General features: G+C 47.3%; 1 protein-coding gene across 1 annotated transcript; it reads left to right on the top strand.

Annotated features, from left to right (window-relative positions):
* Window positions 1–1,818: 1,818 nt before the first annotated feature.
* On the top strand, window positions 1,819–20,430 carry C8H13orf42 (chromosome 8 C13orf42 homolog). Its single transcript, XM_021202890.1, has 5 exons — window positions 1,819–2,211; window positions 16,356–16,406; window positions 17,459–17,606; window positions 19,191–19,425; window positions 20,256–20,430. Exons 1-5 carry the CDS (start codon window positions 1,819–1,821, stop codon window positions 20,428–20,430), a joined length of 1,002 nt encoding a protein of 333 aa, XP_021058549.1.
* Window positions 20,431–20,955: the final 525 nt, after the last annotated feature.

Here is a 20,955-nt window from a genome sequence, read left to right as displayed (position 1 = left end):
AATGTGTGTATGCATGCATACTTGAATATATCTGAGTCTCTGTATCTTTGTATATCTATTGTATGTGCTTATGCGTCTCTCTGTGTGTTTATGTATATGCACAAGCATAATTGAATGTGTCACTGTGTGTCTCTATGTGTGTGCATGAGCATGCTTAAACATGCCTCTGTATGTGAGTGTTCATGAGTGTACTTAAACATGCCTATGTGTGCATGAGTGCATGTGTGTGTGTGTGTGTGTGTGTGTGTATGAGTGTGCATACCATGAGATACATGTGAAGTCAGATATGTGGGAGTTAATCTTAGTGAACTCGGGTCATCAGGCTCCAGTGCAAGAGGCAGCTGTTCCTCCTAAACCTGGCCCTCAAGAAGAATCCATTGGAGAGAAGGGGCAAGTAGTTTTATGCCTTTTGTGAGCAAGAAGTAAAGCAATGGGTAACACTCTGGAAAGAAAATACCGTTCTTAAAATCTCTCCAGGAGTTTTCTTGATCCAGGCAGCATAAACACGGCCACAAGTCAGTGGCATGGCCTGCTGAGGAAGACTGCACTTCCGAGAAGAGAAGCCACTGGACTTGCCCTGTTTGGGCTCCTCCACACTGTGCCCCAGTGAAGGCAGAGACAGGGAAAGTGAAGGAGAGATGCCTCTTGGTGATCTTTTTGAGGGGAACATGAGGCTTGTATCTGGTTTGTTTTTCTTTGTATCTGATAAAGTTACACATGCTTTCTATCTCAAAAGTAAAATAAAGAAAATCCAGCAAACTGCAAAAGGAAAGTGTGGTGAATGCAACAATACCTCCTTGCACACACTCCTGACTCACGTCTCCTCTAATAGACCAGTCTCTACCTACCCCCCAAAATACCTGCATTTCAGAATTCAGGATTCAGCTCCTAGATCCAAGCCTGGATGAACACAAACTGTAACAAGAAAGGAACGTGGCAGTGAAGTTCTGAATGGAACCTTGAAAACTTGGGGGGAAGGTCTCGGGGGTGCTAAGAACTTGGTGCTTTCGAAAAGTAATTTGTTTGATTTGTGCTATTCTGAGAAGTGAGTCTCTCCCAGTGCATGCGATCGCTCATCCTCTCGCTAACGCGTTTGTGCTAAAAGTCTTGGTCCAGATACCTGAATCCTTCAACCCTCAAAGGCCTGATATCAGGTGACCACCCCGAGGTTCTCTTACGCAGGGCCAGCCTCCTCCAGGACGCTCGGATGCCTGCTCAGAGCCCGGTTTATCAGGGCATCTGCCAGCGCCTGCCAAGGGCCCTGGTTGTGTCCACCGTGGCCTTTGAGGGGAGCTGGATCTCACCCAGCGCAACACCGGGTTTTGGTTGAGGGTATTACAGCAGGGTGAGATTTTATTTCGGAGCTACACAATTCAGCACCAAGGCTAGCTCAACCTAGGCCGACTTGTTAAAACTTCGCGAAGGCAAGCCAAATGGGATGAGACCACTCTTGGGAATGGAAAACGCTAAGGAAATATAATGGTTGAGCAGGTAAAGCATCGCGCCCCTTCCCCTCCAGCTAAACCTTTCCATGGAAAAGCATAGGACATATTTGCAACTGTTTAGAAAGGCCTCCCTGGGCACTGTCTCCTGTAGTGGGCCTCTGCATGTCATCTTAGCTGTCCCCTGTAAGGGTCCCTCCATGAGAGAGGTGCAGGTCACTTGCCTGACACAGTTCTTCCCCACTGGGATTGTGAGAGCTGAGTCTCCAGGGAGGCCGATGGCGCAGGGCCTGCGTATGGGCTCCCCTGCCTGCCGCTGGATCAAGTGACGCTGGTGCTGGCGGCCTACGGTTCCCACGGTGGGAAACCGAGCACCATGTTCAGAAAGATCCACTCCATCCTCCACCACGGCCCACAGAGGAAGGCGGCAGCCGAAGGCCCCTACTACACGGGAGCCAGCCCTACTGTCAGGCTGATTCGCAGTACCTCCATGTATGTGGTTACGGACCACTTTGAGAGGCCCCGCGAGTCCTTAAAGAAGTACAGAAGTACCCACAGCATGGACACCAGCCTGCACTATCTGCAGCAGGAGGACCGCGCCTGGATGTACTCACGCACCCAGGACTGCCTGCAGTATCTTCAGGAGCTTCTGGCTCTGCGCAAGAAGTATCTCAGCAGCCTGGGTGACCTGAGGCCCCAGCGCACACAGGGCTCTGGCTCCACCTCTTCCAAGTCCTCCAAGGGAACAACGCAAAAGACCCCAGGCAAGGTAAGTTTGGAGCCGGCTGGCTGCAGGCTGTGGTTCTTTCCAGGGCCTTGGGACACTTGCTGCAAGTCCCTGCTCTGGAGATGGCACCACTGAGTGGGCCTGACAGTCCCCAGACTTTCGGGGCTCCTGGGTTTGTGGGGAGCTGCTTTTCAGTGCCTAGGAGATTGAGGGCCTGATCCAGAGCTGGAAGAAGGATAAGGGCTTTTGAGCCAGGAGGTTCTGCACCTGCGACTTAACAAATCACTTAGTGCCTGGTTTGATAGAGGCGGCTTTTGGGGAACAACGACCAGTCTCCCCCAGAAATGATTGCTCTTCTTAAAACAATTGCTATCATTACATCTGAAAGGCCTCCAGCCAGGCGCGAGTGTGACATCATGAAAGAAACTTTGTGCGTTTGCCTCACGGTTGCTGCTTACTGCGGGGGTGTTGGCAGACACTGCCTTTTTCTTTGCCAGATCTTCTCTGTCTCAAAAGGGGAAACTGAGGTTCAGAAACCGATCTGTATCTGCTGGGTCAGTTGCTTCTTCATTCATGTCTTTAGCACGTTTCATTTTATTTTATCTCTAAAACTGGGTCTCTATGTAGCTGAGGATGGTCCTCAGCTTACAATCTTCCCACTTGGGCCCCCTGCGCGCTGGGACTGTAAGCCTGTGCCACCATGCTACCCTGTCCCTGGGCCACCACTTCCCTCTGTGTTGCTTATTAAGAGCACCTGTGGTTTGAGAGTTGTCTGTTACATAGTTCTAACAACCGTTGTCCTGATGGCTAGACCAGGTGTTCAGAGCAGGCCCCATTCTCTCCCCAGAGTATCCTGCAGGCTCCACAAGGCCTATTAATGTTGAATGGCTGATTGGACTGTCATCAAATCTCTAGGACTTGGCTTTACTCAACAGGTTTCAACTGTTTGCACTTATTACCACATGGAAGTGGGTTAAAGAATCACTTTAACTATAAAAGTGTGTGGGTGTTAAACCCCATACGAGGAGGGCCTCCTAGTCTGGGGTCAGGATGCTGAGGTCCGTGCCAGTTGGCTGTGGGGTTTGAGCCAGTTTCTTCCCTTGGAACGGGCACTGGTGACAAAGGGGGCTGCAGGCCCTGGGCTTCCTTCCAGATTGGCTCTCTGGGGATTCTGGGCCTCACTTAGCTGCTTACTGAGTACAGAGCTGCATTTCCCTCCGATGGGGCCCTCCCTGTTAAGACACAACTGCCTCCTTATGGTGCTGAGGATGGGGGGTGGGTACGAAAGAGCTCTAGCCCAGCAGAGAGCTGCAGTGCACATGGCCCCCTGCCATGCATGCCCTCCCCAGGTTATCTGGCACCTCTCTGCTCATAAACTGCTCTATACTTTCCCCGCATTTAAAAAGGAATTTGGGAACAGAAACCAGTAGAGGAAAATGGATTTATTTATAGTTTGGCCAGAGCTGGAGGTAGAAAATTCTTGGATTCTCTCCCCTTTCCTGGAGCAATGCTACAATTTTATAGAAAAGATGAAACTGAAGCCTGATAGAAATGTGTATGATGATGTAGCTATGAGAGAGGCTGTCTGAACGATGTGAAACCTCTTCCAGGAGGCAAGCTCTTCCTCCTCCTCCTCTTCCTCCTCCTCTTCCTCCTCCTGTTCCTCCTCCTCTCCTTCCTTCTCCTCCTCCTCTTCCTCCTCTCCTTCCTCCTCCTCCTCCTTGTCATCCCCCTCCTCTTCCTCTCCTTCCTCCTCCCCCTCCTCCTCTTCCTCCTCTCCTTCCTCCTCCTCCCCCTCCTCTTCCTCCTCCTTCTCCATCCCAGTGCCAAGGTTTAAGCCTATTTTCTCTGGGTAGGTTTTTTTTTTTTTCTCTAGGCTACTGTTTTAGGAACACTTACAGAAACAGGCCAGAATATTGAAAGAGAGCTGAAGGTAAACAGACTGAAGTTTGATCTTCAACCTTCTGTCTTCTTGGGGCCTGATTTAGTGGCAAAGCTATGGATGTGACGTCATGCCCGGTGAGGAGTAGTGCCCCTCCAACAGGTGCTGGCACTCAGTCCCTCCTGCCTTACCAGTGTTTATTACCTCAGAAATGCCAGTACTTCCAACCGGTAGCCACAGACCAGCCTCCTTTACCTCCTGCCTACAGAAAGCCTTATGATGGGCTTGGCAGAAAGAGGATACACTCAGGCTCCAGGACCTGCAACGTGGCTATCAAGAGGCCTCCTCCTTCCTGAAATGCCACAATCCTGCCAAGAGTCAGAATTTAGACCCCTACTCTTCTTTTCCCAGCTCTCTGTTATAGATTGAGCTATATGTCATCTCTCAAAATTCACACGTTGAAGATCTAGTGCCCAGCACCACAGAAGGTGATCCTATTTGGTAAAAGTGCAACTGGAAGTTTTCGGATTAAAGCTCGGGCCCAGCAAATTCCAGTTAAGCAGTGGTGAAAGGCAGGGAAAGGAGATTTATTCAATGTGACCACATCAGGAAGAGGAGGAAAGAAAGGAGTTCTGTCATCCCTTTAGTGTCAAAGCCTGGACTCTAGAAGGCATACTGAGCCAGACTCAGCCATCTGTCTCAATACACCAATTAAAGAGACACGGACTAGTGAACAGTGAACAGTGGACCAGTGGATTAGTGAGCAGTGGGGGAGGGGACTACTGGACACAGCCACTGCTGTGAGAAGAGGAAGGAATGCTATCCATCGTTGCAGCACTGATGTGAGTTTACGTTAGTTACATACAGGACAAGAAGGATATGTAGGGAAGCAGTCCTGGTCAAGGTGTGCTCCCACTCTGTGATGATTTGAATATAGTTGATCCAGGGAGTGGCACAATTAGGAGGTGTGGCCTTGTTGGAGTGTGTCACTGTGGGCATGAGCTTTAAGACGCTACTCCTAGCTACCTGGAAGTCAGTATTCTGCTAGCAGCCTTCAGATGAAGATGTAGAACTCTCAGCTCCTCCTGCACTATGCCTGCCTGGATGCTGCATGCTCCTGCATTGATGATAATGGACTAAACCTCTGAACCAGTAAGCCAGCCCCAATTAAATGTTGTCCTTATAAGAGTTGCCTTGGTCATGGTGTCTGTTCACAGCAATAAAACACTAAGACACACTCATCACTGACCCATTGCCGGCTTGTTTCTAGTCTGTCTTGTGGGGTGACCTAGTTCATTGTTAGCACCATGTGACATCTCTTTCTTGGAGGCAAATTCATTCTTTGGAAGCAGGGCTTCGGCCTTCCCCTGCTGCAAATATGAGATTCCAGGGGAATTTTAATTCTCTCTCTCTCTCTCTCTCTCTCTCTCTCTCTCTCTCTCTCTCTCTCTCTATCTATCTATCTATCTATCTATCTATCTCTATCTCCCTCTGTGTGTGTGTGTGTGTATGTGAATGTACATGTATGCATGGAAGTCAGAGGTCAGCTTCATACATTATAGCTCATGAGCCATCTACCTTGGATTTTAGGACAACATCTCTTTCTCTCTCTGAAATCTGGGACTCACTGATTGGGCTGGACTGGCCAGCCAGCAAACGCCAGGGACTTTACGTGGGTGCTGGGTGTTGAAATCAAGTCCTCCTGCCTGTGTGGCAAATGCTTTATTGACCGTTGTGTGTCCTTATCCTTGAGATGTTTAATTCTGGGGAAACCGTCACTCCATCAGTCCGACGGCACACATCTTTCTAAAATGTCCCCTCTGCCACCAGGACAGTTCTCTTCTTTGTTTTCAAACCTCAGCTTTGCAGGATTTGGGATGATATGCTGGCCTGGTGAAAATCTCTGGGATACTTTTAATCCTGAAACAAATATCACAAGCGGTATTGGAGGGGCTGAGTTCAGAGCACACGGTTAGTGACAGGTGACCATGGCTCAGAGCCATATCCCTGTAACGCCTCAGCCACTGTTGGAAGGGCTCACACAAGTGATTCGATCTTTGTTGCTGCTTTTGAGACAGGGTCTTCCTGTGAAGCTCAGGCGGACCTCAGACTCAAGACCCTTCTAATTCAGCCTCTCAATGAAAGGCAAGTGCTCGCTGCCCAGTGTGACACCATTCTAAGTCTGATACTTCCCCTTCTCGCTTCTGAGCAATTTTCTTTGAAGACATTGATGGTTAACCATCTGGTTTGATATCAACTTCCCTTTATTCCTGGGACAAGATCTGTCCCGATGGACTGATATGGTCCCATATCCTGAGGGACAAGTAACAGACGCCAAGGAGTTAGTGCCAATAACACCCTTTATGGATAAATTTTAAGCAACTAAGAGATATAGAAGGGATGGCTGTTAGGCCTAGCCCACTCGGAGTCCATTCTTGAATTTTGCTGTCTGTAATGAGGGTGGTATCCTAGTATCTCAGGGGAAAATCTGTTTGGGACTCTTCATTAGAAGCTGCTTCTGCAGGGTATTGATAAGCAACAACCACAAAGGTATGTAGGATGAATATAAACGCAGTTGTAAAAAGCAAATACTTAAATCTAATTTGTTGTTCTAGAGCGATGGCTTAGGGGTTAAGGATATTTGCTGCCCTTCCAGAGGACTCAAACAAACTTCCCAGTGCCCACACTGGCTAGTTCACTGCTACCTGTAACTCCAGCTTGAAGGACTCCAATAACTTCTCTGGCCTCTGGCCTCTGTGGATATACAGGTGACATTCACTCACACATACATGTGCATGTACACATGAAATAAAAATAATGCAAACAAACATTAAAAAGAAAAAGTGGGGCCAGGCGGTGGTGACGCACTCCTCTAATCCCAGCACTTGGGAGGCAGAGGCAGGCGGATTTCTGAGTTCGAAGTCTACAGCCTGTCTACAAAGTGAGTTCCAGGACAGCCAGGGCTATACAGAGAAACCCTGTCTCGAAAACAAATAAACAAACAAACAAACAAACAAACACAACAAAAAAAAGTAAAACTGAAAAGAAAAGTCTGAAAATTGCATGCTTGCTTATAGATATAGCACCCAATGGCTAATGTCTTTGCCTTTTAGTTGTTAAACAGCCCAGTGTTAGGGCTTATCTAGTCATCCTTGCCTAAAGGTTAGTAAATGATGCAATTATGAACCACCTAGGGAAAGGTTAGGTCTACCAACAACTCTAGTTTGGAAGAAACTAGCTTGGGCATGTACGCTGAGCTGGTTGGAACGACAATAGTCCCGTTAGGCTTATATATTGCAGTGTCTCATCCCCATTTGGTGTAACTGGGAAAGATTAGGAGATATGACCTTTGGGGAGTGGGCTTTGAAGTTCAAAAAGGCCAGACCATTCCCAGTGAATTCTCTCACTCTGCCCACTACTGTGGATGAGAACATAAGCTCTAGGCTACTACTGTAGTGCCACATCTGCATCCATTGCGTGCTTTGTTAGGGCATAGAGGGTTAAGTTTTAGCTTTATATTAGTACATAAAAGTGCGTGTCTTAACTGTATCTCATTAACAGGTTTTATAAGCAAAAAAAATTTAAAGGCAAAAATTTTAAAACTCACTGTAAATTACTATTAGAAATTATAATGGGTCCATCTTATTCTATGCTCTCTATGACTATTTATTTATTATTTATGTTTTGGTTTTCTGAGTCAGGGTCTCATGACAATCCTACTTCACCTTCCCAAGTGCTGACGTTACAGAGATTTCTAGAATCGTGACTGTGGGTCAGGGATAGATGGCTATTAGCTTTTAGAGTCTTCTCTGATTAAATGATACTTCGAAACAGGTATTTGTCTTTCTCTCTGCTTCTTGGCATTTATCTTCTAATCCTCAGGATCTCCCATCATAGTGCCTTAGGAGGGACTGAAGACAGAAAAGACCAAGGCAAGGTCTTGAGAGATTCAGACCAGCAGCTCTCTGGCCATGGGGAGAAGTTAACCTGGTTACCAGTGACCAATGAGTTAATCAACCATTATCTGAGTAATAAACTCCCAAAGGTTCAGAAGTCTTCCTCCCAGAACACTTGGAGCGTCTGGACTATAGCGCCCCCTAGGGGACATGGAAACTGCTTTTTCTGAACAGCACACCACACCCACCCCTCTACCTTTGTTGATGGGTTTGCTTTATAACACCCTTCATAACAACAGCAGAGTCCTGTGAGCCACTGTGCAAACTAACTGAACCCAGGAGGAGGTAGTGAGAACCCTGGCTTATGCCTGTTCAGGCATGTCGAGAGAAACAAGTCTCATCTCAAAGGAATAACAGATAAGGTTTAGCCCAGAGCATATTTTGAAGTTCCCACGACCCAGGAACACACATTTGGGTCTTTTCCAAATGTAATGTTCTCATGTAGAAGCAGTTTTGTGGGGTTATGTGGTAACAGAACAAAGGAAGTCATAAATCAAGGAAACTTAGAAACTCATGGTGGGTGTGCCAGAGAATCAGTCATGGTGACTGGAACTGAACCTTCCTCCTGTGGGATCTGATATTAACCTCAGGTACACCTGAGGCCAGCCGTTGCTGAGTTCACAGTTATGCTTTCCCTCTCGTGGTGTTGAGCCATACATGGTAGACAGTGGCGACAATGTGTTGTCCTGGGGTTCTTTCCTCTGTTTTATCTCCTTGTGTTGATCTCCTCAGCTCTGTTCTCTACTTCACTGAATTTTCTTTCATTCAGCCTGAGCAAGCTGACCGATGCTTACCTGTGGAGAACCTGTATGTGGATATGTGCATGCCTGCGTTCAAGCCCAGTGGCTATACTTTCTCTGAGTTGTTTTTTTCCTATAGCTAGATCTTCTCTCATGAACTCACATTGTTCTTTTAGAAATAAAACCCCAATTCAATTATGAACACTTCTTTCTTTAAATGCTATAGTATAAATAAAGAACAGATGCCTTTTGGAGCCAGGTGTTTGGGTGCACATCTTTAATCTCAACAGGATACAGAGTCAGGTAGATTTCTGTGAGTTTCAGGCCAGCCAGGGGCATATAACGAGACCTTGTCTAAAACAAAGGAAGAAAAGGAACAAAGATACATATTGTTTTGGACATGGTCCTGAGCCTCTTGGCTGAGGATGGCAGAAGGCAAGATGCTGTAGTTGGAGCCCTGGAAACTTACCTTAAAGTCCTTTGACTAAATCGCATTTTGTAGATGGCGTCCTACACCCCACGTGATTGGCAGAGAGCATCTCATGGAAGAGGTGTGGACTTAGTGCGGGGCAGCAGCAACATGTGTGTCTCCGAGCACACAGGCAGAACATTAGTGTGGAAAAGTCCGTCTGGTTCTGTCTGTGGCCACCAGTGTGAAGACTTCAAAGAGGAGGGACCACAGAAGCTGACTCTGACCAATGGGTCGGGGTTGTGGTGAGGTGGGAGGGCACAGACCGGGGTGAAAGAACAAGAGGGGCAAGGAACTCAGGGGGGTTCCTTTGCCCTGGGGAGCATCTGGCTCCCCTCCCCTCTCTTTGCTGTTTACATGGGGAGTTCTTTCAGCAGGACTCAGGTCTCCCATGGATAATTGCCATTACCGACAGAGCCTAGAAGAAAAGAAACAGCTCAGAGACCAATAGGACAGGTGAAGCCAGGCAGGATGGCAGATTGAAGAGATGTAGGAAAACACTGGAAACTGCCTTCAGGGAGTCAGAGACTAAAATGGGAAATGCAATGGGGTTTGGTTTGGAAAAACACAATAGGTTCCATGTAGGAAAAGTAATTCAAGCCTGCTGCTTGATGAGGCAGCAGGGCCATGGGCACTTAAGTGATGATAACCTTAGGGACCTGTGAAAGCAAGTGAGTGTCTGCTGTTCTCTGGGACAGATCCCCTTAGAGGGCGATTTTCCTCCCCAGTGGCTGGAAAAGGGCAGATGGCAAAGGGACCAGAGAGTCTCAGGGGGAATCAGTCTGCACCAGAAAGCAGGCTACGTTACACCAGGCCTTTCTGCACAGTTAAGGTAGAGAGGAAGCAATGGGTCTGCCTGGAATTCTGAGCTCATGCTTACAGGATCTTGCTCTCACCTAGCATGCTGGTAACAGACACCTTATCCCGCAGACCACCTCTTTGCCAAAGAGGTTTTCCTATCACATCATATCAACCTTTGTCCCAGTCTTTGTAACAGGGGGAGTTGCCATGGGTGTGGGTCATGGGTGTGAATGGGGTTGTGCATATGTGATAGCCCGAGGGTAACCTTGGTTATCAGTACTTGAGACAGGGTGGTCTCCTGTTCACTTCTGTGTACACCAGGCTAGCTATCATAGGGATTCTCCATCTAGATCACCATAGGAGAGCTAGTATTACAGATGTGTGTCATCTTGCCTAACTTCATGTGACTTCTGGGGATCCAAGCTCAGGGCTCCATGCTCAGGAGGCACCAAGCCACGCCTCCGACCCTAGAAAGATGGCTCAGTGGTTAAGAGCCCTGACTGCTCAGATTGGATTCCCAGCATCCGTGAAGTGACTCACAGCTATCTACAGTACCAGGGATCCAATGCTTTCTTCTGGCCTCTAAAGGAACTGCACACAGATGGTGCACAGACGTATATATGCAGACAAAACACTCATAAAATAAAAAGAAAAAAAAGAAAAAGTACTTATTATGTGTGTGAGAGCATGCTGTATGTGCGGGCTGTATCATGGCATACTTATGGAAATCAGGGGTTCTCTCCTATTGTGATTATATGGGCTCCGGGGATCAAATTTAGGGTTCTTAGGCCTTTGCAGCAAGTGCCTTTACCTGCTGACTCATCTTGCTGGATGCTCAGATTTATTTTTCCTTAATAAAACACAGTTCACTACATAGTCCAGGCTAGCCTTTAACTCGCCGACCTCCTGCTGTTTCAGCCTCCTGGATGTCAGAATTATATGCTTACACCACCGTGTGGGGTCTACATGTTTGCTCACATTTCCAGAGAGAAATGATGGGAGACAGACAAAGACTAATTGAAGGGATATGGTACACAAGAAGAGGTTGTCATGGAGAGAGTCGCTCTCTTAAGCAATGGTTCCAGTTTGGTGGAACTACAAACATTGTTGTGGTTTTCCAAACACTAAACAAAAGTGAAAAAAGGAGCAACCCTTAAAACTTGAAAACTACCTGTAACCTATGATGGTGGCTGATCAAGTCAATAACATGATCACACCGGAAAGAGTTACTGCAAAAGGCCTCGGGGTGGGGCAAGGTTCAGGACACAGGACCCTCAATTGCATTCAAGGTTAATGGTTGGGAGTGCTTTGAAATGATCATGCACAATAAGATACAGCAAGTTATTTTGCTAATGTCACCCAGATGTCCAGGGTAGAAGAGATACAAATGAAAATAAAAATGAAAAAAAATAATATTAATTTGAGAAATGCTCAGGATAAAGAAACCTAGAAAGAATAACATTTCCATTTTAATTGATTGAATTAACCAATTAGTTGATTAGCTTATGTTTTGATGATACTGTAAACTAAACCCTGGGCTTCACTTGTTCTAGGCAAATACTCAACCATCGAGCTATGTCGCCACACTACGTTTCTAATATTTTATTTTATAATTTTAAGTAGGGTGCCATAAACTCCTGTTCCTCTGCCTTCCCTTCCCAGGCACTGAGATGTCAAGCAGGCTCCGTGCCCATACCCATTTCTACAACAACAATCAGTACGCAGCTAGTTAGTAACTTTCCTTTGAGCACCAAATAGCTGAGGTCCCTGGGAAGTCAGCCAGGCTAAAACCCCAGGGGAGAATTAGCTGCTGCTTGCAGTAAGCATTGGTAGTTACTGGGGACAGGCAGGGGAGGCAGAGGCAGGGGGCACAGTTCCCTGCTGTCATTCCCAATAGCCTAACTAGTTTGCCTACAGTTTTTAGGCCAAGACCTCAGGCCAAACCAGATCTTAGCTTTGATGCAGAGAAGACTTTCAGGACTGGCCAGCTTAAGCTGAGCTGGAGTTTATTGATATTTTCATATAGGTTTAAGCAGCAGGCTTGAGAAAAGAAGAAATACGCAGAAGAAAGTAAGATACACACAGAGAGGAGGTGTGAGATTCTCGGAGAAGAGTCCAAGGAAGTGCAGCTTTGGGCACTTAACAAAACTCATGTATCAGATTTTGGTGGGGTTTGAAGTAACTCTTTAGTGAGTGGCTGAGAAGCCTAAATGAGCTTACCGGGTTTCTGAGGACACAAGAGAAGATTACAATTGACAAAGTCCCCAAAGAAGCAAGAAAGTGGGACATAGTTATGCAAAGTTAGTGGGTTGGTTCTTTTCTTTTCTTTTCTTTTCTTTTCTTTTCTTTTCTTTTCTTTTCTTTTCTTTTCTTTTCTGTTTAAATTTCAGACAATGTTTGGGAAAAGGCATTGAGGCTGTAAGCCTGACACATTGTTACCAGAACATAAAGTATCCATCGGTGAAAAGAAGGTTAACTGTGTGTCTTCAGCCTTGTGAGCAAAGGTTCATTGTGTTGAAATCATGTGGCAAGAGAACTCCTTCTGACTCTGGGGTGGGGGGCTCTTTTTCTTGCCCTGTCTTCATCATATCCCCTTCTTTCTCTCCTGCCCCAGCAGGACAGTTGTGCCTGCTCTTGTGAGGCAGCCATACATGTGGAAACCCCCCTAGAGCTGTTGACAGATGACAATAGCAAAGCATGAACTGGGGGGTGGGGGTGGGGCTTGGAGGGTCACAAATATAGGGAGCTCTCTATTGTCCTAAGTGGATGCTCACAAAAGACAGGCAGACCCCAAGCCAGTATCCCTTGCGATGCAGGCCTATGGGAGGGACCAGCTGCTGAGGGAAGTTCATAAAGCCAGGCTAGACTGTTGGTCTTTCTCTCCTGAAACCACAAGTTTCCTGGAAAGGAAAATAGGGAAGTTTATGAGCACTATTGAACCCAAGACTACAGATGCTCAGGAGGGCAAAGTCCCTGAGAAGCTCGTGTTCCCAAACATAGTGTACTGCCTAAGACTGGGATTGGTCATACAAGCAGACTGTCTCCCTGCCTCCCACCACCAGGCAAGCAAGCATCTAGAAGTGAACAGCAGTGGGACTCTGTCAAGAGGCAGCCACAGCGTGAAGGATCCTCTGTCAAGTGCACCACAGTGGGACCTGTGCTGAAGAGAAAGACACTCTTCGGAACTAATTAGCCTCCACTTTAAACATGGTGTTTCAAGAGAAATACACATATTTTTCTTGCACGCATGGTAACCATAGAAACAAAAGATTTTTAACACCAGCAGATTGCCTAAGACCGACAAAAAGCCAAACCGAAGACCTAGCAAGGCAAAGACAGTTTTCAGACATTAAAACCCTCCACGCCCATTGACAACGCAGAATGTGCAGACTTTAACAACACATCATCCAAGGAAGGGAAATGACAGCAGCGTCAAGAAACAAGGCCCTTACCAGACAAGACTCAGAGAGACAGAGGTTGGGTCCAGCTGAAGGGAATTGTTTTTAAGCAATTATTGATGCTTCAAAGTCCAAGCGGAAAACATGGAAAGCATACAGTGTCTGATGGAAAAATCCAGTAAAAAGTCAGAAACTTCCCAATGAGTCCGAAGACCAGACTAGAAAAGACACGGGTACACCATGAAGAGGTGAGGGTGCTAGTTCGTTCATTTTATGTCTACGTCACTCAGGCTAGGGTTTTTGGGGAAGAGGAGACTTCAACTGAGAAAAAGTTGCCCCACCAGATTGGCTCTTGGGCAAGCCTGTGGGCATTTTCTTGATTAACTGACTAACGTGGTAGGGCCCAGCTGACTGTGCGTGGCCCTTGGGCTGGTGGTCCAATAACAGAGCAGGCTGAGCGAGCCATGAGGAACAAGCCAGTAACTAACACTCCCCCATGTTCTCTGCCTCAGGGCCTGCCTGTAATTCTTGCCTTGGGTTCCTGTCCTGGATGCTGGGCTGTAGTTATGCGATGAAACCAACCCTTTCTTCTCCAACTTACTACTGGGCGTGGTGCTTTATCGCAGCCATAGAGACCCTAATGAAGACAGACATTGGTACAAGAGAGTAGGCAGTTACTGTGAGAGAACTGACCAGGTTTTCAGGAGGATTGTGGAAGGACTTTGGGACACTGGGCTAGAAAAGCCGTTTTGAGTGTTCGGAGCTTGGTGAGCTGTCATGGGAACGTGAAGGATGATGCTAAGAGCAGGGCCGGCTCGTGGAGTTTCAGAGGGACGTCTGAAAGATTCCACGAAAGAATCTCAGGCTGTTCAATGTTTTGAACTAGAAATATGTGGTTCTGGTCAGCGGGAGCTAAAGAATCAGCTGAGATTAAGCGGAGATAAGCCTCTCTGAGGCGAGTCTTCAGGCTTGTGTTTCTCAAGGCCAGCGCACAGAAGCCGTGGGACCGAGAGGCAGCTGAACTTGGGATATGTAAGAAGCCCTCTGGTGGTCCTGGATTGGAAGGCGATCGGGGAGAACAGCTTGGCACCAGGAGATGTAGCCTCAGTTGTTATAGACGCTCCAAATCTGAAGAGGTCATGGAGAGAAGTTAAGGCTTGGTATCATGTGACAGGGTCAAAGGTCCTGAAGAGATTCCAGGCTACTGGCGAAGATGTAGTCCAGTTAATTAAGAATTTTGGACATAGCAGGATTGTGGGGTGACCACTGAGAACAGCAGCAGGAGTGGAGTGCAGGCAACTGCAGCCTAGGAGACGCCGAGTGTGCTGTGAATGGCAAAGCCAGAGAAGTGCAACTGGTCGAGCCACTGGGAGCCTGGGAGATGATGAATAAATCCCAGACACTGGGCACTGAGTTTACATTTCCACTGTGGGAGTTCGGGTTTGCATTGTTCATACTGTGACACTGGGCCCTGGTTCTCTCTTCTTGGAGTCAAAAGTTATTTAACTTGTTTTTGTTTTGTAGGAACCCATAGTTATAAGGCCTTGGGTATCTTAAAGAAATTTTGGAGTTTTACAGAAATTTTAGAGCTTTTGGGAATTTTAGAGAAACTTTGAAAGAGATTTTGGATGTTCTAAAGAGGCTAAATTTTTAGTGTTTTAAATTTGTAAAGTATGTGGGACTTTTAAAAGTTAGAATGTGATATATATATTAAGATCTTGGGGAAAATAACAAGAAAAGAAAAGTTATAGTTGAATAGTGACGTGTTTAAGTGTCAAGTTGACAAGGGATCAATTGTGCTGACTAGATTTTATGTCAAAAAGAGTTATTTGGGAAAAGAATCACAATTGAGAAAACTCCAGATTGGCCCATGGGCAAGCCTGTGGGTATTTTCTTGATTGATGATTGATATGGGAGCTCACCCAGCTCACTATGGGTGGTGGTGCTCCTGGACTGGTGCTCCCCCTGACCCCGTGCTATAAGAAAGCAAGCTGGGCAAGCCATGACATCAAGCCAGTAAGTAGCACCCCTCCACGGTCTCTGCTTCAGTTCCTGTTCCTGGTTCTTGCTTTGAATTTCTGGCCCGATGTCGCTGATGGTGGACTAAAAGCTGTGAGATGAAATAAACCTTTTCCTCTCTGAGTTGGTTTTAGTCATGTTGACTAAACAGAGACCCAACTATGGCAATGGGTTCACTAGCAGACACTACACAGCCAAGGAAGGCATCAATCAGCAAAGGTGAAGACAGAAGGGAAGATAAGAAACAGTCAAAGCCAAAGCAACAAGAAGAGTCAGCAAAGAGAGGCAGCGGAGCCCTGGGGAGTGGGGTGACAGGGAGGACTAAATCAAATGCAGTCAGAGGCGCAGAGAGTGGGGCGCCTGAGGAAACAGTAGCTGTGAACTTTCAAAGTTTACCACGCACAGCTAACCACAGAATTTAGAGCTTTAGAAAATGACAGGAAAGATACATCACAATGGTAAAATATAGGCGTTTCATAAGAAAACTGCTGGAAAGGTAAGAGGAAGAAGGGCACATTCTGTACAACGGAACAAAGATCAAACACTACAGATTTCTCACCAGAGTATAACATAGCATTGTTATTAAAATGTTGGGAATGCAATACTTAAAAAAAAATCACCAAAATTCAAAACAAGGAATGTGGCACAGTCAAGGCTGTGCGTACAACTGATCCTGAAAGAGTCCTGAATCTACTCCCAGTCCTTGGTGCCTGTGACAAGGCATTTGCAGCATCTCTGCTTTCTGCTGGTCAAACAGTGTTCCGCTGCCTCTCTACTCCTGCAGCCCTCCCTCGGCTCCATCATCCTCTCTTCCGGGTTTCCATCTGCCAGACACACAGACTGGTCAGCCTGTGGGAGGATGAGCTCCCTCTCGCTCCTTGTCAGCGGGTTTGAACTTAACCCTCTTTGCTCTCAATTTAGCTGTTCCTGTTGGATAAGCGCCTGAGGCTCATCTTCCACTTTGAAGAGAACGTACGTGTGTACTGTAGTGTACTGTAGTGTACTGTAGTGCTTCAGCAGTTTTTCCTTATAAGAAGCCCGTTGCAATTCCAAAAAAAGAAAAAGAAAATAAGAAAGAGATTACATGTTAGTGTTTCCTAGTCTTTCAAGATGTCCACCACAACACGCACCCAGAGATGCCACGCCACATTCTGCTCTGTAACTTAGTTCTGTTCATGGTTAACGCATGCGCCCACACCACTCCCGCCTGGAGCCTCACAGAACCCCGATTCCACGTTTCATCCAACAATCCCACATTAACAAATAGTGCCCTGTCTGTTTCTCTGGAATTCTTCACGGAGTTTTTCTCAGTTCATGTGTCTATCCTGCCCATGTCACTTGGAGTTCAACTTGGATCCCACCACAGTACCCCGGCTTCCATGAGGTGGGCGCCTCTCAGTGTTTGCGAGTCACCTTCTCCCCGTAAAGCAGTTTGACAGCTACTGTGAAGGCAAACCAAGGGCAAATTATTTTCTCTAGTGTCTGACGACAAATTATGACCAGGAAGGAAATCGATGTTATTGTCTTTCCTTTCACGATCCCCTTTGAGATGAGAAATCCTGCAACAGTCATGGATTTTCCTTCCACAAGACTCTCAGACAATTGTGCCTTTACATTTCTTTAATGGACATGTAATAGTTATACATATTTATGATATATGATATTAGAGTGTGATAATTTGATACAAGTGTGAAGTAAGTAATGATCACGTTGTGATGATGGATGGGTGGTATTCTCTGTGGGTACATAATATTTCATCCTTTAAAAAAATCCGTTTGTCCATTGATAAGTACCATGATTAAGTCTGTATCTTGGCCATCAAATTTTCCTCTGAAACCTCACAAATACAAAACCCCATGAACATTTAGTTTCAGGAATACTAATTTTTTTTAATGTTTCTGGATTGTTGTACCTGAGGATACTCAAGAAACTCCCAGCTAACTCTCTCTCTCTCTCTCTCTCTCTCTCTCTCTCTCTCTCTCTCTCTCTCTCTCCTCTCCCGCACCCCCATTCCTCTGTCACAGAAAGCAGCCTCAAAGAAATACTCCCAGTTCAGCAGTGATGTGGCTGAGGCCATCTCCTTCTTTGACTCCATCATTGCCGAGCTAGAGACAGACAAACGGCCGAGAGCTGCTGAGGCTGAGCAGCCTAACGAAGACGTGGACTTCGATGGTGAGTGCAGGGGAGGCACCTAATGCACCTAATGTGGTGAGGGGAGGCGGGGCTAAGAGTGGGCCCCTGGGATGGCACCGGGGACCACATCTTCCTGACCGAAAAGAACTCCTTCACTGGCATGTCAGCCTTAATCCCTCTCCCTTGTCTCAGTCACCCTTGCTGTCAATGCCCAGCGTACATCTGTGGTTCATTTACTACAGCTGTCATGGTGGGACTTCCTTAAGACTCCATGGCGGAGAGCCAGAGGAGAAGCCATCGACAGACAGACTAGTGTCTCACAGGGGAAACACTTCTGTTTTTTCAAGATGAGAAAAAGAAATCTGAAATGTGAACATTGTTTTTTTTTTTAAGATTTATTTTATGTATGTACACTGTTGCCGTCTTCAGACACACCAAAAGAGTGCATCTAATCCCATTACAGATGGTTATGAGCCACTGTGCGGTTGCTAGGAATTAAACTCAGGACCTCTTGAAGAGCTCTTAACTGCTAAGCCATATCTCCAGCCCAGTGAACATTCTTTCTCCCCACTACCCCCATAGGGTTTCTCTGTGTAGCCCTGGCTGTCCTGGAACTCACTTGTGAACCAGGCTGGCCTCGAACTCAGAAATCCGCCTGCCTCTGCCTCCCAAGTGCTGGGATTAAAGGCGTGCCCCAACAGTTAACATTCTTAAGGGTGCATTCAAAATGGCTAAGATGGTGGTGCTGCAATCGGGAGGAACGAGCCATAGGACAGCCAGTGAGAGAGCTCAGCGGCAAAATGGTTTGAGCCTGAAAAACTGAATTAAATCTCCAAAGACAACTAACTCGTGAAGGTTGTCTTTTGATACACCGTTTTCCCCCAGAATAGCACCAATAATCTATGTTCACTGTAAATCAAATTAACCAAACAGCACAGCAGAGAATAAAAGTGCGAGGAGCCATGGCCCAGCAGTTACAAGCTCTCATAGCTCCCACAGAGGACCAGAATTCAGTCTCCAGCACCCACACTGGGCTTCCATAGCTCTAGCTTCAGGGGATTCAGCACCGTCTTCTGGCCTCCGAGAGCAACCACACTCACATGCACGTAATTAAAACCAAAAGCTAATTTAAAAAAGAAACTTATAAAACATTTACCATCTCTAAGTCACGATCTACTGTTAACACTTGGGCATGTGACTGTCACAAAGGGCTTTCAACACACTCAAATTTTATTTATATTTTCCTTTTAACAAAAATAGCATCTCTTTGAACAATGTATACAGTACATTAGGGCGTCTTTCCAAGTCAATGAGTTCAGATCTGGGCTCTGTCCCAATCGGAACTTGCTGAGTCAGACTCCGCCCCCTGGCCCCTGCAGCCACCCACAGAGTCAGACTCCGCCCCTGGCCCCTGCAGCCTGCTGTCAGACTCCGCCCCTTGGCCCCTGCAGCCTCCTGCTGAGTCAGACTCCGCCCCCTGGCCCCTGCAGCCTCCCTCCTAACTCCCTGTAGTGAGCTCCATCTTCCCTTCGCTGTGGATTCTCTACCTGTTCATGCTCTCCTTTACTTTCCGCTCCCCCCGACAGCGGCCACCTGCTCAGGTCACTGGCTTCTCTCTTCCAGTGGCTACCAGCTCACGGGAGCACAGCTTGCATTCCAACTGGATTCTGCGGGCACCGCGCAGACATTCGGAGGCCATTGCTGCCCATGCCACGGCGGATAGCCGGTTTCGGAGGAGCACCGAGCACAGGGTCGCTGGCACCCAGCGGAGGCTTGAGAGACACCCCATATACCTGCCCAAGGCTGTGGAGGGGGCGTTCAACACCTTGAAATTTAAGCCCAAAGCCCACAAAAAGGAGTAAGTGCTTGGAATGAACAGAACCAGAACACTCTCAAGCGCCCCAGACTCCAGTGTGTTGGTCCCTTATCCCAAGGGCTGAAGTTGTTGATTTTCCAGGGCAAAGGTCAGGGATGGGGTGGAGGTGGTACCATATTTTCTCACAGGCCTAACTCACTGCTGTCTTCTGCTCGGACCTTGCTTCCATTCTTTCTGTCCCCTTCCTCTCTGGCCCGCTGCTTACAGCTCTGGATATCTCTAGTGTAACTTGGGTTCTACAGAGCAGAGCACCGGGCAGGAGGCAATTGTTACAAGGGAGACACTGTTGCTTTGGAAGACAGTGGCGAACCTCTGCTCTGCAGGACTTCCTGCTGGCCTGGCTCTTGTGGGGACACTGCCGCTGGCTCCTGAGGCCTCTCTCCCGACACATCCTTCTCTCCTAAGTCTATTTCTCATGACCAAGTCCCACATTCCCCGTACCTCATGCAGGACAACCACTAGGCTATGTCACAGGATACAAGGGCCTATTCAGACTCCATAGCTGTCCCTTTACCTCTTCACAAACAACTCGACTCTGGCGGAACCAGCGTTTCCTTGATAACATTTTACTTCCATGGTAATAAGAAATGTGCTTGACATAGTATAACCTTGGCCCAGCACTTACCCTTGACCTTCTCCTTCAAGGTCAGGTCAATGCCCACCTGAAGTCCTACCACACTCTACCCTGTACCACTATAAGGTCACCCCCGAGGCCTAGAACTGGGGGAACAACATGATGTTCTCTGCAGGAGTGGTGGTAATGTGGGTCTCCCTCTCTGTGCACTCGACTTTCTTCTCTCCCTCCCTCGCAGCCTGGGGAGCTCCAGACAGATCCTTCGCAGCTTCTCCAAAGAAGACATGGAGTGGGACGAGGAGTTCTTCACACAGGAGTCCCCGGTGTCCCTGGAAGAGGATCATTATGAGACAGAGAATCCCAAAGGGGAGTGGCTGGTCCGAGAAAGGCTCTGGGAGCGGACAGTGCCCTGATTGGACTTGCCTTAGCCTGGGTCTATGACAGGAGGGCTGCTTTTAGGGCAGTGTGAGATGTTTGGTAGAGTTAAAAAATGAAATTATAAAGCTGTAAGACAACCAAACTCCTCAACACGCTACCCGTTGGAGCCCAGCTAGTGCCAAAAAGAAGCTGAGTTTCCCAGGGGGACATGTCCTGGGGGAGTCAGAGCCTGGGCTTCCCATAGGAGTAGCCAGAAGGAAGCCGAGCCTGGCTGCTGATGTTGCAGAGGCACAGGGGACCTGAATGAGTGTCCCTGCCACCTCGCCTGGCCTGTCACACATAGGAGACTGTACAGATGACTGAAGGTAATGTGCTCAGACCTGGAAAGGATCCGATCTGGAGTTCTGGCCCAAAGTGTCCAAGACTGTGTCCCGGAAGCCTATTATTGGTGAAGTGTTGAGCTCCCTCCTTTCATGCAAAACACAGTCAAGAAAGCACCCACTCTGCGCTAGGTCTTCTCAAGGTTTCCAGAATCTTCTGCTGCTAGGCTAAAAATGAGG

This window comes from Mus pahari, chromosome 8, assembly GCF_900095145.1.
Source record: "Mus pahari chromosome 8, PAHARI_EIJ_v1.1, whole genome shotgun sequence".
In the NCBI taxonomy this organism is placed as follows: Eukaryota; Metazoa; Chordata; class Mammalia; order Rodentia; family Muridae; genus Mus; species Mus pahari.
The sequence above is the reverse complement of the archived record's forward strand: the minus strand, read 5'-3'. Positions and strand labels throughout refer to the sequence as shown.